This window comes from Dipodomys merriami, unplaced genomic scaffold, assembly GCF_024711535.1.
Source record: "Dipodomys merriami isolate MVZ:Mamm:240054 unplaced genomic scaffold, mDipMer1.0.p SCAF_2, whole genome shotgun sequence".
NCBI lineage: Eukaryota > Metazoa > Chordata > Mammalia > Rodentia > Heteromyidae > Dipodomys > Dipodomys merriami.
The window spans coordinates 39,641,834-39,655,456 of record NW_027203381.1 but is presented as its reverse complement, the minus strand read 5'-3'; the positions used below and the strand labels follow the sequence as shown (position 1 = coordinate 39,655,456).

The 13,623-nt window shown below is 34.2% G+C and overlaps 1 protein-coding gene across 4 annotated transcripts in view; it reads left to right on the top strand.

The window, feature by feature from the left end:
* Window positions 1–13,623, top strand: part of Rbbp8 (RB binding protein 8, endonuclease) — an 84,384-nt gene that overhangs the window by 30,728 nt on the left and 40,033 nt on the right. For 2 of the 4 annotated variants that reach the window (XM_070029449.1, XM_070029448.1), the window contains exons 3-4: window positions 5,677–5,719; window positions 13,157–13,252. In XM_070029449.1, coding sequence (XP_069885550.1) covers window positions 5,677–5,719; window positions 13,157–13,252 — 139 coding nt within the window. Of the gene's footprint in view, window positions 1–5,676; window positions 5,720–6,470; window positions 6,496–13,156; window positions 13,253–13,623 lie in introns of those variants that run through there. The other 2 variants (XM_070029450.1, XM_070029451.1) reach the window with 2 other exon arrangements.

Sequence of the window (13,623 nt, the reverse complement as noted above, 5' to 3'; positions counted from 1 at the left end):
AATTAATGAGATGAAATACTAGCAAAAATAAACTAGATGCATGATAGTTTATTTTGATAGCACTGATAATACCAGTATAGCTGCAAATACTTCTTTTTACCTCTGCCTTTAGGTACTGGTTTTGAACCCAGATCAAATTTTATACCATTCTTCTACCTTCCCAGCCAGCTACGTATACTTTTACTTTTAAAAAAATGGTTATTATAAAAATGATATACAGAGGGGTTATAGTTACATAAGTCAGATAACTAATACATTTCTTTTTTGACAGTATCATACCTTCCCTTGCTCTCTCCCAGTTTTTGTGTCTCGTCCCCACCCACAAGTTATATAGTTCATTTTCAACATAATGTCTAGTAAATACCATTGCTGCATTTGTTCACTCTTTGTTACATATGCTTTTTGTAGTGCTAGGATTAATCCCAAGGCCTTATACATTAACATGGCAAATGCTGTACTATAGAACTATAACGTACAACCAACCTCAACCCCTCTTTCCTACTGTTAAAATAAATGCATGTAGTTTTCTTATTTTTTTCTAGACTTTATTATCTAAACTATTATTTTTTCATATTATAACCACATTAAAACTTTTATGCATAATCATTGCTTAGATAGTTAAGCACCCTACAAAAATCAGTGTTCCTAGGGTCATAGTATTGGGAAGTGGTGGTACCCTTAGAAAACCTAGTAGGAGGTCTTACATCATTGCGGGAAGGACATTTCCCCTTTTTGTGTGTGAGCCAGTTCTGGAGCTTGAACTCAAGGCCTGGGCACTGCCTCTATGCTTTTTTGCTCAAGGCTAGCACTTTACCATTTGAGCCACAACTCCACTTCCAGCTTTTTTTTTTTTTTTTTTTTTTTTTTTTTTTTTTTGCAGGGTGGGGTAGTTTATTGGAGGTAAAAAGCCTCATGGACTTTCTTTCTGTCCAGGCTGTCTTTGAACCGTGATCCTCACATCTCAGCCTCCTGAGTAGCTAGGATTACCATGTGAGCCACTGGCACCCAGAAGGACATGCCTTTTTTAAGGGAGTAAAGAGATCCAGCAACTCCCTTTTTTTCTTCTGCTTCCCCATTATAGATGCAAACTTTACTCTGCACTGTGTTCCCCACATTGCCATCACCAGAGGTTCAAAGCAGTGGGCTCACTCAACTTTTGACTGAAGCCTTCAGATTTTTGAGCCATGAACTGGAGATGTGATTCAAGTGGTACAGTACCAGCCATGAGCAAAAGAGATGTGACTCAAGTGGTACAGTACCAGCCATGAACAAAAGAGACAAGAGAGACTGTCAGGCCCCAAATTCAAGCCCAGTACCAGCATAAAACAAAATGTAATATACAATAAATAAAAGCTATTATTTAGCTAGGTGCTGGTGGCTCATGCCTGTAAACTTACTTCATATCCATATCCATGTGTTTTATAGGTGACTGGTAAGTATTGGATATGTCTGACCTGAGAAGAAAAGGTAACCCTTTGTACACGATGGTATATTGATTAGGCCATTTCCCCCAAGTTCCAGGCTGCTTTTTCTAATTTCAAGTCACTTAATGAATTCATTTTTTTCTTAATGGATTCTTGAAAGTATTAAATGAATAAGCATTGTTTTTTTAAAATTAGTATGTCATTGAAAACATTTTGGTTAGGGCCACTGCAAATTTGCTGAACAGAGAACTTTCATGATACTACTCTATTGTCAATGTGTTCCATAGAAAATTAGGTCTTCTCAGTATATGATAACATCAAACACATGCCTGAAGGGTACTTAAAGAAGGTGGGGGATCCACTTACAAAAACCAGTATTAAGAAGCTATTTACAAGACATCAAACAGGACTTGTCTGGACATTGCAGGTTTTGAAGTTTATATAGAAATCAAAATTGACTCCTTACTTTTTTTTGGTGCCAGTCCTGGTGCTTGAACTCAGGGCCTGGGAGCTGTCCCTGAGATTTCTTTAACTCTAGGCTAGTGCTGTACTATTTGAGCCACAGTTCGACTTCTGATTTTTTGGTGTTTAATTGAAGGTAGTCTCACAGGCTTTCCTGCCCAGCTGGCTTCCAACAGCAATCCTTAGCTATCAGCCTCCTGAGAAGCTATGATTACAGATATAAGCCACTGGTACCTCACTACTTATAATATTTCATACCAGTAAAAGACAAAGGAGAAATAGTAGTACTTGAGATATATAATCTTTACATAGATTACATATGTAAGTAAACCTGTATAATCTTTGCCTAGCTAGCAAAGAAAATACACCCACATAAACTTATGGTTGTTAATACCCTGCTATATGTAAAGTTTTGGTATTTGATGAAAACATAATAAAATGATAACAAAATATGCCATATAAAAGACAGTATTTCCACTGATCACAGTATAATAAAGTCCATAAAATTTCTTTTAAAACTAGGAAAAAATTGAAGTCTCACATCTGCTGTTAAAATATAGCAATAAATAAGCCAGATCATTTGGAGGAAAATTCTGAAGATACTTGTCATCAAGTTTTTGTATCTTTTATCATTAATTAATCTTTCATGATTGGACATTCTAGTGTCTTAAGTTACTTTTATGACAAATTCTGCTGTTTTCAAAGCTAAACACAAATTGTTACTGCAAGTAGGCAGCCTTTATGCTTTGAATATAGAATTAGCATTGTTCTAATATAATTTAGTATTAATTTCAGAATTTTTTAGGTTACAAAAGTATCAAGAGTATTTATTTGTATTGTCTCCCAAACTTTCAGTATCAGGTTTATTGTTAAAAATCACAGGCAATAAAGGGAGTTTAGACTATTTTTCAGAGCATTATCATTTGGTAAGTTGTCTCTTATTCATACTAGATTCTGTTGTCAACAGCTTAGCTAATGTAATTTTTATGTCTGGTAAAATATGGTAATCATTTTCATAGAAAAGTGGGAAGATACTGGTATGGAGCACAATTGGAACTGATTTGAAGAAATATCATAGTTTGGAGGCTGCTCTGATGTGACCAGACAAATACGTTGTGATTCAGTTTTAGAGTTTTCCAATTATTTGTTGTCTCATTTATTCATAAATGTTTCAAAATTCCAAAGAGAAGATTCAGACAAAAACTAAATTAACAATGAAATAAATTGTAATTTTGGTCCATCATTGTATTCTGGTCATTATTAGGAATGCTTACTCTTGTTTTGTTTTCTCTACTTACATTCCTATGTGTAAATTTCACAAAAGTTAGTTTACCTATTTTGAGATAATGAAATATTGAGCAAAGTAAGCAAACCTTAAACAAGGAATTCTACTTAATAATTGAAATAATGTATGATATAGTTATATTTGTATTTTTTGATAGTTAAATTATTTTATAAATCAAGCCATTTATCAGGAAGTGTGATGCTAATCTTATTTATAATTCAAAACTATGTGACTGCATGTATTACACATGGTTTGTTTTAGGTAAAGAATTAAAACAATTAACATAGCAATGATTTTTGTTTATGTATAACAAATTGATCTCTTCATTTTGAACTCTAAAAGTTGTTTGGTATATTATAACTACATATATATGTCCTTGATTATTTCATTTTCTCCAGAATTCATGTATGAGTAAGTGTGGAGTTAATTGTATTCTAATGCTTGATCCTTTGAGTACTATTTCCTCAATAGGTATCTTAGGTTGCCAGTGTTACAATCCCAAATACTCTATTCAACAGACAACCTGTTCATACAGGAACTGCATTGTTGTATAGCCTCATTCCTTCCGATGGGTGTGGAGCAGGATTAAAGCACACTTTATAGGGGTTCTAATTGTAGATGCCTAATTGATTTGATGAATAGCAGATGCTAAAATTTAAACACACACACACACACACACACATATAAACCTGTTTTGGCGCTGATCTGTGTGACAGAACAAATGCCTTGCAGGTGTTAAATGCTTACAAGATAAAAGAATAGTCTTTCCATATTTCCCAAGAATTTTCTTTTGAAGTTTATATGGATTTTCTATCTCATTGTTTCTTTCCTTAAAATGGTTCCTGGCAAGAATCCATTATATCCGTGGATCTCTGGCTACATTTTCTACTTCTAAAGGCAGATCTAGTATTAAAAGCCAAAATTAAAAACAAGAAAAAATTACCCATGTTTTGAGGAAAGGAAAACTGCTGACTAGACTCTAGTGTTGGTCTTGATAAGGGTCACAAGTTCTTCTCCTCCACTCCCACAATCTTGTACTTTCTAGGCAAGCACACTTACCACTTGAGTCAAGCCCCAGTCCATTTTGCTTTAGTTATTTTTCAAGTAAATTCTCAAGTCTACTCTGCCTCTTGCAGCCTATACCTCAATTCTCCTATTTTAACTTTCTCAAATGGCTGGTATGAAAGATGTATACCACCATGCCTAGCTTTTTTTGTTAAGATGAGTAGCTAACCTTTTGCCTAGAATGCCATTTTAAAACTGTGACTTACGGATCTAACAATTTATGTTACTCCATCAAATGCTCATAGTGTGTTTTGCTTAACTATATCCCTCCCTATTTTGAACATTTTATATTGATATAAATTATTCAGTATTTTCTGTGACTAAAGTTTTTTTTTAATCAGTTAGACTCTAAGAAGTGAGATACTGATAACTAACTTTTCCTAAGATTTATGTCAATTTCTAGTATCTAGTAAAATATGGAAGTATAGTTGTGCAACACTTACTATTATTGGGTACTGGAATTTTTTAAGTTGCCAGCTAATTGTTTTGATTTGCATTTATGTTTAGTTGCTAGAGATATTGGTATATTTTTGTGTTTGTTAAGTGGCTATTTTTCTTCTTTTACTATTCATGAAAATTAGAAATGCCACATTACTTATTTTATCCATATCCTTATCCATATCCTTCATTGTACTTTCAGTGCCTCTTAGTTTGCTTTCTTTTCAGGAACTACCTGCATTCCATTGGCTGTGGTCTTCTCATTTATTTTGTGTCAGACTTCATTAAAATTAAAAGTACATCTAACAAGCCAGGCATTGGTGAGTGGCTCAAGCCTGTAATCCTATGCAGGAGGTGAGATCTGAGGATCAAAGTTCAAAGCCAGCCCAGGCAGGAAAGTCTGTGGAACTCTTTATCTCCAGCTAATCATGGAAAATCCAGGAGTAGAACTATGACTCAGATGGTAGAGTGCCAGCCTTGAACAAAAAAGCCAAGGGAAACTGTTTTGAGTTCAAGCCCCAGTACTGGGAAAAACAAAAACAAAACAATAAAGTAGCAAATACCTTGAGAGGATAATCCTAATGCCCTTTGATAATTACCTTTCTGTAAATTTATTTACTTCTAATCCAAGACTTCTTGCTACAATCTGGTTTACGCCTACATAAACTCTGTTGCTGCTAGCAAACATGTAAACTATGTCAGAATATTGACCTGTATTTATAGTGAACTTCTAATTATGTTTGTTCACACTATTAGAAAGGAAATAACTTACCTTAGGTGAGGAAAATTTTATTCTACTTTACTGTCATATAATAAACTAAAAGCAATAATGTTGAACATTTACTTTTGTGACTTCAGAGTACAATAAAGGAAATACAAATAAGAGGTCAGATTGAAATGACTTAATAGTGTAACATTTGACTTATAAGGGAAGTTAGGTGACTGCTTTAAAAATAGTACAGGTATACATGAAATACTGTTGCTTTTGTTTTTTCTTTTCAGGTTTACAAGTAAAAGTAACCAAACTGAAAAAGGAAAGAGTTTTGTAAGTAGAATCTGTAACAATAAGTAACTTTGGTGTTTTAGTTACAAAATAATTGGTACTGATATTCTGTTTGAACTCGGTACTTTTTTTTTTATTAGGGTTATTTAAAAAAGAAATTTGGCCAATTGTCAGCAGGTTTTTTTAAAGTTCTAAAGTAAAAAGAACAACATTTTAACCTTAGTTATGTGAACATTTACACATTTTACTATAACATACAAAGTTACTTTTCAGAATATTTAAGATGAGAACTGATCTGTTGGCTCATTTTGTTCTGTCAGTAGTAGCTTTTGCTCTGCTAATACCTGGAATTTAAAGTACTGCAAAAAAAGGAGCAGAGTAATTCTAGGATTTTAAACCAATTTAAGAAACCGAGGCTAATAGGTATTCTGAGACCAATTTTAAATAGCTTGAGATTATTAGAGGATCCCCTGAATTGTTTCTGTTATTTAGTATTGAATTAGATCTGTTTTTCTAAGTTAGAAGTAGATTTTACCCATGGTTCTTTAGAAACTTTTACATTCAGCACTATTAAACAGATGGTATAGTAGGATTTTAGTACACATAACAAGAGTCAGTATCGTTATGATAAGTGATTTTATATTTTGCTTTACAATATATTCCTGTAGATCTCAGTTTCTTCATGTCTTTCTGTAACTTCTAAGACTGACTGAAAGCTGGAGTAACTAACCATCCATTAGCACACACCCAGATGATTTGTTATAATCTGAATCAAAATTGAAAACTTTTCCTTCACACCTTCAAAGTCATGTTTCAAGGTATATATGTTGAGTCAGAAATACAAAATCATAAATTTTAAAGTTGTTCCAAAGGATAATTATTCTGTTTAAGTAATGCTTAAGTGTTTTGTATTGTTAAAATGACACATGTTCTTAAAGATGACATTTTAAATAGAATAATCCATTTCTCTACTTTTGTGATAGAGCTGTGTGTAGTTCCCACATCTGAGAGTTGTTTCTTTACTTAGGAAATTAAATAAGCCTTTTCTAAGGAGTAAATTTAAGACATATATTCCTCATACATACACACCCATTTATATGTTTGTAATTTTGACAGTGGACCAGAGTTGAATTATTATCATGAGAATTCTTTTTTGTTTTCTGCAGGGGAGAGGTGAGGGAGGAGGGGGTTGGTGTTAGTCTTGGGGCTTGGCCCAGGCTTTTTTCGCTCAAGACTAGCATTCTACCACTCACACACAGCTCCACTTCCAGCTTTTTGGTAGTTTATTGGCAATAAGAATCTTATGGACTTTATGCCTAGGCTGGCTTTGATTTCAACCTGGGATCTCAGCCTCCTGAGTAGCTAGTATTACAGGCATGAGCCACTGGTACCTGGTCAGAAAATTCTTAATGTATTCATGATACATCTTAATTTTTATATTTCCTTTTTCTAGCATTCATTTTTTTTTTTTTTTTTGGATCAGTTATGGGGCTTGGACTCAGAGCTCCCTGAGCTCTTTTGCTCAAGACTAGCACTCTACCACTTTGAGCCACAGTGCCACTTCTGGTTTTTTGGTGGTTAATTGGAGATAAGAGTCTCACAGACTTTCCTGCCCAATGTGGCTTTGAACTGCAACCCTCAGATCTCAGTCTCCTGAGTAGCTAGGATTACAGGTGTGAGCCACTGTGCCCAGCTTCTAGCATTCTTAACAGAAATGTAACTGTTTACTAACAAGAAATAATTTTTTAGTTATAATTAGTCCTTTATTAACAAAATGATGCAGCACATTTCTATAACTCACAGTTGTTAAATACCCCAACTTATTCTTTATAGGGAAGCATTTAAACAAGGGAGAAGAAAAATGTTTCAAGGTGAAAATTATCAGTTGTTCCAGAAAACATAAAATGACACTAGTAGGGGTTAATACTCGAGCACAGAGCCCAAATGACATCATTGGTAGGGAAAAGCAGCAGCAGAAACAGACAATCCCAGCCATGATTTATATGACATAAGTATATTATAGGTAGATACTTTCTTACTGTGGAAAAAAAATCTGGAAATAAATTTTACAGTAAGGAAGAATGTATTATTCTTTCATATAAAAGGCCAGAAAAGGAACATTCTCACACTTCATAGTCAGTCATATGAAATCATTAAGAATCTGGGTTACTTCTGTTTTCTGCTATGGTATTTAGCTTTTCCTCCTAGCCTGTACAAAATGAAGAAAAGACCATCATCATTCTTTTTTTTTGGGGGGGGGGGTCCGGTCGTGGGGCCTGAACTCTGGGCCTGGGTGCTGTCCCTCAGCTCTTCAGCTCAAGGCTAGCGCTCTACCACTTGAGCCACAGTGCCACTTCCAGCTTTTTTTTCTTTTTTTTTGCTTATGTGGTGCTGGGGAATCAAACCCAGAGCCTCATGCATGCAAGGCAAGTGCTCTACCACTGAGCCACCTTCCCAGCCCCCATCGTCATTCTTATCATCACTTATAGAATGTCTTTGTGTCCGCTTTTACTAGTTGTAAAAACATTTCTCAGTACAAACCCTTAGCAGATTTTCTCTGACTTACTGGCCATAATTGTATAGTTATCCCTAAGTCATAGCTAGCATGATTGGTTCAGGAAATAAAGATTTTCACATTGCTTTATCAGTATTCCAGAACAGCATAAATAAGTACATTGGTGATAATGAGGGTTAGTATCCTCCCCCACCAAGAGAAAAAAAAGTTGAATACAGAAAGGGAGAAGGCTTGAATGAATGATATGCCAATCAGGTAGAAATTGAAGTTAGCAATGTAACCTTCATGGTCTTTAATAACAAAGATAAAGGAGTAAAGATCTTGGTCAGTGTAGATGAGGGCATACATGTATTTCCTATGCTTGGTCCATTGAGAAGACCTTTAAACAGTGACATCCCCTCCACTCTGTAGTCATAAGCATACCTTAATCTTAGATCTTGATCTCTATGAAGTTTTTTCCAGTAAAAAGAATGTGTTCTTTGGGAAAAATGGCTTTGGGAGTCTACATGACAAACTGGACAATTTAAAAGATAATAGAAGCAACCTGGAGAAAAATCTCTCTCCCCGGCAATCTTTAGGACAACTTGAGCAGGGAAATAATGGTGGTAATGAATTAAACTTAGCATAGAGTAGGAGCAGCTCTTCTTTAGTGGATTTCTAGTTAGTAAATGTTGAAAGCATGATAGAAAAAAAAAATCACCATTTGAGAAACAATGCAACACTAATCATTAAAGGAAAGAATCATCAAGGGAGGTTAATAAATGGATGACAGGTTCATGAAAAAAGTAATTACAAATTTTGTAATTAATTAGTGTATTTACTAATTTCAACAAGTAATGTTGATGAGAGGTTCATGAAAAAAGTATTTTCAAATTTTGTAAATTAATTAGTCAGTGTATTTACTAATTTCAACAAGTAATGTTGTGATGTTACAGCTGATAAACTTAACAGTGTCTACTGCAACCAAAGATCAGGTTAACATCACTAGTAATAAGATACATCTACTTGATGTGTCTCTTAATGTGGTGTGATTTCTGCCAAAAATGAATTTCATAATGGGAAACATTTGACAAAACCAAATTGACAATCTTTTTGGTATATTTTTCTATTAATTGGAGGGATGTAGTTCATTAGTAAAATAGTTTCAATGATCAACACACTGTACATACCTCTTCTCCCTGTGGGGTGTGGAAGTTGAGCAGCAAAAGCTATTGCAATGCCAGGCACCAGTGGCTTATGCCTGTAATCCTAGCTACTCAGGAGGCTGAGATTTAGGATCGTGGTTCAAAGCCAGCCTGGGCAGGAAAGTCTGTGTGACTCTTATCTCCAATTAACCACCAAAAAACCAGAAATGGCAATGTAGAGTGCTAGTCTTAAGCCAAAGAGCTGAAGGACAACATCCATGCCCAGAGTTCAAGCCCACAACCGACCCCTCCTCCCCAAAAAAGCTATTGCAGTTGATTAAATGCCGCCTGCTGTTTGTGGCAATCCCTAGGAAAGCATAGACATTGCTCCAATATACTTTAGATGAATATAGAAGCAAAAATGTGTCTTTGTGATCTTGGAATATCTTAGTTAACCAAGAATAACAAGGAGATAGTGGGAATCATACTAATGAATACTACTAGGTATATGGTTCTGTAGGGAAGGAAGGTGAGACCTGAGTTTGATAAAAAGAGGCTAAAGAGAATATGGAGTGAAATAAGTGGAAAAGATCTAGTTAAGACTGTGTTGGCCACGAGATCCATGTTAATTTCTATCCAGCTATCATTTTGATAACTGGACTGTGATTATGCAAGATGTTAACATTTTGAGAAGAATTAATAGGCACGCAGGTACTCAGTTCCATGTGTATAACTTTATTTGTAAAGCTGAGTAATAGATGTTGGTACTGCATGGGTTCTTTGTTTGGAAGTTATACAAAAGTCCAAAATTATTTCCAATGTGAAATGTTAAGAAAGATAAGTTTCTCTCCAGAGAGCTACTATATATTGAAAGAAGTAAGGATTTTATCAAGAAGTGAAAAAGAAAAATGAGTGTTTGGTAATAGCCAAAAATGTTGCTACAATTCAACTAGTGCTTCTCCTGCAGTAGCTAGTAAAATAGTTGTAGCCAGGACAGCTCCTTATGGAATTCAAGTTTTGTTTCTGTGAGTAATAGACATTTCATATAAGTCTTTCATGTTTAAGTATGTTAGAATTATCTCTATGATTACAGGGAAAAATCTATAAATTCTCCTTATACTCAAATTAAATATAATAAAATATAGCCAATTGGATGAGGCAAAAATAAGATTGTTTTATTGGTTGATAACTAAAATTCCTTGTTTGGCAAAAACATTTTAACTTTGAATTAAAACAAAATGCTTTTATTTTACTTAGGAACAGATAAGCTTTTCTTCAGTGGTAAAAATATTTCTTTAAGTGGTTTGAGATTTAAAATTATGAAATACACTTATTTCCTTTTTGTTGTTGTTGTTGTTGTTGGTCATGGGGCTTGAACTCTGGGCCTGGGCACTGTCCCTCAGCTCTTCAGCTCAAAGCTAGTGCTCTACCACTTGAGCCACAGTGCCACTTCCAGTTTTCTGGTGGTTTATTGGAGACAGGAGTCTCATGGTCTTTCAGCCAGCCTGGCTTTAAATTGTTATCCTCAGATCTCAGTCTCCTGAGTAGCTAGGGTTATGGGCGTGAGCCACCAGCACCTGGCTACTTATTTCCTTTTTAAAAACTTTGTTATAGTGATTCTGTATACAAATATCATTAGTTAGATGATGGTATGGTAATTTAATTTGTGCCAAGTGAAGTTATTAGATTAAGTCAGGTATAGTGACATAGGCCTATAATCCTAGCCTCTAGAAAGTTAAAGCAGGAGGTTTGTGAATTCAAGGCCAGCTTGAAATATACATATAGTGAGTTTCACATATAGTGAAATTCAAATAAAGGAATACATAATTATTGTATAGTCTCCCCTTTTGTGTATAACAGCACTATTTAGGACTTTTTGTTCCCTTCTCTAATAGCAAAGGTTTTATGCTTCAGAAGAGATTAGTAGTTAGACAGTGAATTTTTAGAAATACTTATGTTGGCTCAGTGTTTACTGATCTTATAAATGCTGGATTAGTAATTATTAATAAGAATGATATATTTTAGAGTTAAAATGTTAGTCACTTATGAAAAGCAATACAAAAACCCGGAAGTCATTGTGTTTAGTATTTATACAATTTAAGCTACATTCTCTGAATGTTCTTTTGAAGAAAATTAGTTTTATTAAAACAGATCTGTTGTATAGGATAGTTACTATTTTTTAGTGTGTGTTGCTGTCCTGGGGCTTAAACTCAGAATCCAGGCACTGTCTTTGAGCTTTTTTGCTCAAGGTTAATAGTCTGCCACTTGAGCCTCAACTTCACTTCTGGCTTTTTGATAGTTAATTGAATATCAGAGTCTCATGGACTTTCCTTTCCAGGTTTGTTTCAAACTGTGATCCTCAGATCTCAGCTTCCTGAGTAGCTATTTTATTTATGTAAGCTATCTTATTTTTTTGAAGCATTACTACTTTCTTTTTGTACTGGTACTGGTCTTGAACTCAGGACCAGGTCATTCCCTTAGCTTTTCTAATGTTCTACCAGGTAAGCCACGCCTTTACTTCCAAATTTTGGCTAATTAATTGGAGATAAAGAGTCTCACTTCTGCTTGGACTGGCTTCAGTCCACAGGCTTTAGATCTCAGCTTCCTAATTAGCTAGGGTGATATTACTCAACCATTATTACTAGTTTAAATGATAGTTTTGTAGCCACAATATAACCTTTTACCTTAGTTTGAATCAAAGTTACTTCCCTGAAGATTGAATTAGACACACTTAGAAACTACCTAGATTTGCTTATTATAAAAACACCTTTTGAAATAGACTTTCTGTAAAATTATTAGTCTATATAAGAGAAAGCTCAAGTTTTTAAGATTTTTGGCAACCAGGTGGGTAGTCTGGACTGGGGCTTGAACTCAGGCCCTCATGTTCTCACTTGGCATTTTTGCTAAAGGTTTGTGTTCTACCACTTGAGCCACACTTCTATTTCCAAAAACACCATAAGCTTGTAAATGAATATTACATTTGTAATACCTCTGAATATTAAAGAGCAGAAACACAATTTATTGTTCAGTAGCTGATAACAATGCCTTACTTTGCTATATAGCTTGCAGTCATCTTATCCTAATATCAATTTTTAATGAGTATTGTTATTTATTCCTCTGTAGCTCAAGTAAGTTCAAGTGATACAGTTTAGAAATACAGTTCAACATTTAAATAATTAAAGGGATACTTTATTTTATCTTCTTTAGAGTAAGTTAAGTCTTTGCATAATGGAAACATGAACTTGGTTTTATCTATTTTATATAGGTCCATTACTTACCATGACAAAATAATAATGAATCTGATAGTCTCATTTACTAGCCATTATTTAGCTTTTTCTTTTCTTTTTTTGTGATAGTCCTGGGGCTTTTGAACTCAGGGCCTGAACACTCACTGTTCCTTAGCTTGGCTTTTGTGCTCAAGGCTAGCTAGCACTCAACCACTTGAGTCACAGCTTTACTTCTCAGCCATTAGCCATTTTTTAAATAAAAAGAATGGCTTCTTTTACATGAGGGAATAAATAATGACTATGACATCTAACGTAAACATCTATTTTTGTAGCACCTGCTATGAAAATCCCCTTTCTAGATGCTGAGAAATAGATTGCTCACCTGCAAATAAACCCTTGTTTTCTGTTCATTTGTTTTAAAACTAGACAATTGCAAATAATCACTTGTTTAGTTGTTCTGATCTAAACAACTCATGGAATATATGTATATGTATATACATATGTATATGAAATAAATACATATGTAGCAAGACTACACTTCAGAGTTCTAATAACAGAATTATCTTTTTCAAGTATTTTTCCATGAAAATTATATTTACTTATTTTTTTTTAGAGATGCACAAAGACTAGAAGAATTCTTCACCAAAAATCAACAGCTGAGAGAGCAACAGAAGGTTCTGCATGAAACCATTAAAGTTTTGGAAGATCGGTGAGTTAATCTAGTGTTTAAGTTGATTTTCTTCTCAATAGGATGCACCTTGTCTTCAAAATAGGTTTTTAAAAAAAATATTATAGCTTAAATTATAATTCCAGATTAGTTATCCTTTGTATCTTATACTCCTTTTTATTTTTTAGTTTATTTTCCTTCCTAGATCTCTGTGAGAAGAAATGTCAGTGGATGAGTCCCCATTATCCCTATTGTTTTCCTTTATGCAGCTGAAATATTTAATTACTAATTTGAAAAATATTAAAGAGCAGAAACACAATTTATTGTTCAGTAGCTGATAACAATGCCTTACTTTGCTATATAGTTTACAGTCATCATATCCTAATATCAATTTTTAATGAGCATTGTTATTA